Genomic DNA, 5,433 nt, shown 5'->3' with positions numbered 1-5,433 from the left:
GTAGACTTTTCTATTAATGTAGGAAATGATTTGTCTAAACAGACATCAACAAATAAAGATAATGTTTCGGTCGTTTCGGATTTCATAAATTCAATACCCTCCACTTCCTCGGATAATAATTTGGAAAATATTGTGCAAAAACCATTACATTTCAATGATCCGTCTTCTTGGCCTTTCATCAATGATAAAATTAGAACACTTCTAATAGAACACGGACCTAAACAAGGTAAAAATTCAGATTTTTCTTATTCAGAAAATTTTGAGCAAAGAAAATTTTCAGCAGATTGGTTTTTTAAAACCATCCCGAATGGAGATAAAAGTTGAACGAAATTGGTTAATGTATAGTGATGTTACAAAATCCATTTATTGTTTTCCCTGTATGCTATTTCCTTCACAAAAAATGAGTAAGGCATTACAGTCCCTAAAACCGGATTTAATGATTGGAGAAAACTTAGTCCGAGAATTCCTGACCACGAAAATACATTTGATCATAAATCTAATGTTTTTACATGGAAACGTTTTGAAAAACGTTTAAGAGAAGGAAAAACAATCGATAAAGAATTACAAAAAGAAATTTTAAATGAAAAAAAAAGGTGGAAACAAATTTTAAAAATTATCCTCGATTGTGTTCGTTTTTGTTGTGTTAATAATTTGGCTCTTAGAGGTTCCAGTAATGATATTACTAAGTCTAATTGTGGCATTTTTTAAAACTTGATTGAACTAATAAGTAGTTACAACCCTATTATTGCGCAACATTTATCAAATTCCAATAGAAGAACTACTTATTTATCTAACAAAGTTCAAAATGAGTTCATTTGCTTACTTGGTAATTCTGTCAGAGAAAAAATAATTTCTAATATCAAAGAAGCTAAATATTATTCTATAATTTTTGATTCAACGCCCGACATTTCACATAAAGAACAAATGACTCAAATTGTTCGTTATGTAGTTGAATCCAATGATAAATATACAATTGAGGAAAGTTTTATCGATTTTATAACTACAACTAAAAAAACAGGCCAAGGGTTAGCTGAAGAAATTTTAAAAAAACTTTCCGAAGATGGATTAGAATTTAAAAATTGTCGCGGTCAAGGTTATGACAATGGTGCCAACATGGCTGGAAAAATTAAAGGTGTCCAATCTCGATTACAGGAAATAAATAAACATGCACAATTTTGTCCTTGTACTGCGCATAGTCTAAATTTGGTTGGAGCCCATGCATCTCGAGTTTCAGTCAGAATGGTAACTTTTTTCGGAACAGTACAAAGTATATTTAATTTTTTTTCTAGTTCGACTGCTCGTTGGAACATAGTATCTCAGTTTTTAAAATGTACATTGAAATATCATAGTGATACACGTTGGGAATCGTAGTATAATGCTGTACATTCATTACTTACTCAGTTGAAATATGTTATACAAGCATTACAACACATATCTGAAAATTCAGAATTTGGGGATGGTTTCTCCGGTGCTCAAAGTCTACTTGGTTTAATTAATGTTGAGTTTGTCTATCTTTTGGTTATGTGGGACTCAATTTTAAATCAAGTATATAAAGTTAATATTACCTTGCAAAAATCAAATATTTCTATTTCTAATGCATCAAAAATTGTGATGGGCTTAAAAAATGCTTTGGAAGAAATGCGAAATGAGGGATCAGAAAATATTAATATTTTAGCAAATAATGTATGTAATGAAGCTGAAATTTCAACAATATTTAAATCTATAAGGCCAAAAAAAATTAAGAAAATGAGTGGTGAACAAGCATCTGATTCAACATTTACTATACAACAGGAACTTAAATTGGAGTACAACCAAGTTATGGACACTTTAATTTCACAAATATCTTGGCGTTTTGAAGCATTGTCGAACAATGCTAACGATTTTGAATTTCTTTCTGGGTTCCATCTTAATACGTTGTCGATTGAAGATCTTAAAAAACACGCTGCTGATCTAGTTTTAAAATATAGTTCAGACCTGAATAGTGAATTACTGAATGAAATTGAATGTTTTAAGTATCAAGGAGAAGCGATTATACCTAATTTAAAAATGGCATAAAAACATATGAACTAAGCTCAGTGTATCCAAATTTAGTTATCGCTTACAGACTATTACTTACTTTTCCTGTAACTGTTGCATCTGGGGAAAGATCATTCAGTAAACTTAAATTAATCAAAACATATCTCCGTTCAACTATGACTCAAGAAAGATTATCGAATCTTGCTATACTGTCAATAGAAAATAAAATTTCACAAACTTTCAATTGTGATGATGTTATTTGAAAATTTTGCATCGATCAAATCTCGAAAAATAAGTTTATGAAAATCTAGTCAAGTACTTATTATATTTTAAAAACTTAATTATTATAGTATTTTATTAAGACTATTTACTATAAATCCATTCAAAAGTTTAGTAATATTAAATTAAGAATTAAGATAATATACATTTTTAATACTTGTAACCTAAATAAAAATAATTAACTCAGTGATGCGATTTTTTATTTTGATTAACATATTAACTTAAATACTGTTTACTTCAAACATTATCACCTATTTTAATAACATGTTTATACTATTTCATACTTATAATTTATAACTATTATATCAGCGTTTCCCAAAGTGTGTTCCGCGGAACCCTAGGGTTCCGCCGGACTATCTCAAGGGTTCCGTCAGATGTATATGTGATGTTGAGAAAATTATTTCATATTATATTTGGATTATTTATATAAAAAATATTATTTTATATTATTTAAAAAAAGTTCACCTAAAGTCTAAATAATAGTTATTATAGTATAATATCGTTCTTAAATATTTGTTGTATGTACTTGAAATTGAACAGAATAAAATTATAACACTTATATACCTATAAACGTTGACATTACGTTAACGATGTAGATTTGTAGAATTAGATAAGCGTGTCAACGCGATTGCCAGTAAATTGTGCGATAACTTATAAAAATAACTTATGTGCACGCGTTCGCGTTCGATACGATTGATACATTATATCCGTAATCGTAATGAGTTAAAATTAAGAGATTATGATTCAGTTGGCATATAGTTGTCATACGACATACTTAGTGTACGTTGTTACTCCGTTATTAATTATTATTTATTATAAATACAACATAAGTACAAATAAAAAGTTTGCCATGCATAATTGGCTTAGAACAGGACGGTTGTTGGCCAAAACAACAAGTAATAATATTGATGAGACTGTGGCGTCTTCATCAACAATAGAATCTCAACAAGTTATATTGAAAGATGCTATTCCTAGTTGTTCGGTAAGAAATTATTATAATTATATAATATAATATTATATTATCATTATTATTATTTAATTTATTTTAGATTACTAATGTCATGGAAAATAATTCTCATAGTAATATTTCGGAAAAAAGTATAGTTGTACCTGAAATTATTGAGTTAAAACCTTCAAAAAAGAGAAAATACGATGAATCCTACCTTCAATTTGGATTTATTCCTGTTGGTACTGCAGAAAGACCTGATGGACAATGTGTTATTTGTAATGTAATTCTTCAGAACAGTTCTTTGGCACCTGCAAAACTTAAACGACACCTCAAAACCAACCATCCAAATTTGATGAACAAGGAAATGGGCTATTTTAAAAAACGTAAGGAAGAACATAATAGCAGCTTGTCTGCCTTACATAAATACGCGAAAAACGACAGTGAAAATGCAACAGAAGCATCATTTATTTTGAGTTACAGCATTGCTTGTGCTGGTAAACCACATACAATTGCTGAGTCTCTAATTAAACCATGTATGACTGAAATAGTTCGCTGCATGATTGGAGAAGAGGCTGCTAAGAAAATTGCAACTGTTCAATGCTCCAACAACACTATATCTGATCGGATACATAAAATATCGGACCATATTGAAGATCAACTAATAAACAGGTTGAAAAGTTGTAACATGTTTGCTATTCAACTTGACGAAAGTACTGACGTTGCTGGACTTTCAATACTGCTTGTTTTCGTGAGGTATATTTTTGAAACATCTATCGAAGAAGATTTATTGCTCTGTACTCCTTTGGACACAAATACCACAGGTGAAGAAATTTTTAAAGTCATCGATAGTTATATGAATAAACATCAGGTTGATTGGGTTAAATGTATCGATGTATGTAGTGATGGAGCTGCAGCTATGGTTGGAAAAATTAAAGGAACCGTGACAAGAATAAAAAATGTCGCACCAAAATGTCACAGTAGTCATTGCGTTTTACATCGCCACGCTTTTGTTAGTAAGAAAATGCCATTGGAGTTAAAACAAGTTCTTAACGAGGCTGTATGTATTGTAAACTATATTAAGAGTCGTCCACTCCAGTCTAGACTTTTTAAAAAAGTATGTGAAGAAATGGGTAGTCAGCATTATTCACTTCTTCTTCACACTGAAGTCAGATGGCTTTCAAGAGGAAAGGTTCTAAGTAGGTTGTTTGAACTGCGCGATGATTTAAAGATTTTTTTTTCGGGACAAAATCTGTCTATATCTATGAGTTATGTCGAGTTATTACATGATGACCAATGGCTTATAAAATTAGCTTATCTCGCAGACATATTCAGTAAACTGAATGAAGTTAACAAGTCTTTGCAAGGAAAAACAATAACAACATTCGTGGTCAGAGACAAAAATATAGCATTTAGAAACAAACTTAACTTTTGGATTGCATGTGTAAATGAGAATAATTTTGAATGTTTTCCTCTCTTGATGGATTTTTTAAAGGAAAACGAATCGCAGCTAACAACTAATATTAAAAAAATTGTTATCGAACATTTGGAAAACCTCGAAAAATCATTGTCTCAGTATTTTCCTGCTACTAATAATGACGTTGATTGGATACAAAATCCTTTTGTGAACAAAAAAAAACCTGCAATGTTATCCATGCTCGAATATGAGCAGTTAATTGAAATTAAAAGCATGTCAAACAGAAATTTGAATCTGGATCTTTAAACGAATTTTGGATTGAACTTAAGGACGAGTACCCATCTCTAGTTGAAAAAGCTATTTTTACTCTATTACCTTTCGTAACAACCTACCGTTGTGAGGCTGGATTTTCCTCTTATGCGTATACAAAAAATAAATACAGAAATAGAATGAATGCCGCTCCAGACCTACGAATTCAAGTTTCAGATATAAAACCTAATTTTAAAAATATTATAAATCAAACAATGAAACAGTTCCATTCTTCTCACTAAAAATATTAATAGTATGTATATTTTAAAATCTAATTAATTATAATTTTTTAAAAATAAATATTTGTGATGATTAAAAAATAAATGTTTGTTATTTAAATAAATAAAATTTTCATTGAAAAAATGGGATTGAGTTGGAAGTAAAGACACTAGGGTTCCGCAAAACACAAACTATTTCCTAAGGGTTCCGTGATCCTAAAAGTTTGGGAACCGCTGTATTATATTAT

At 30.0% G+C, this 5,433-nt stretch overlaps 2 protein-coding genes across 2 annotated transcripts; both read left to right on the top strand.

Moving 5' to 3' along the window:
- Positions 1–924: 924 nt before the first annotated feature.
- LOC132933048 (uncharacterized) lies at positions 925–2,055 on the top strand. The gene is made up of 3 exons (XM_060999385.1): positions 925–1,242; positions 1,402–1,674; positions 1,744–2,055. Exons 1-3 carry the CDS (start codon positions 925–927, stop codon positions 2,053–2,055), a joined length of 903 nt encoding a protein of 300 aa, XP_060855368.1.
- Positions 2,056–3,145: 1,090 nt separating this feature from the next.
- Positions 3,146–4,964, top strand: LOC132933047 (zinc finger BED domain-containing protein 5-like). Its single transcript, XM_060999384.1, has 2 exons — positions 3,146–3,277; positions 3,345–4,964. Exons 1-2 carry the CDS (start codon positions 3,146–3,148, stop codon positions 4,962–4,964), a joined length of 1,752 nt encoding a protein of 583 aa, XP_060855367.1.
- The last annotated feature ends 469 nt before the right edge of the window (positions 4,965–5,433 follow it).

This window comes from Metopolophium dirhodum, chromosome 1 (assembly GCF_019925205.1).
Source record: "Metopolophium dirhodum isolate CAU chromosome 1, ASM1992520v1, whole genome shotgun sequence".
Lineage (NCBI taxonomy): Eukaryota > Metazoa > Arthropoda > Insecta > Hemiptera > Aphididae > Metopolophium > Metopolophium dirhodum.
The sequence above is the reverse complement of the archived record's forward strand: the minus strand, read 5'-3'. Positions and strand labels throughout refer to the sequence as shown.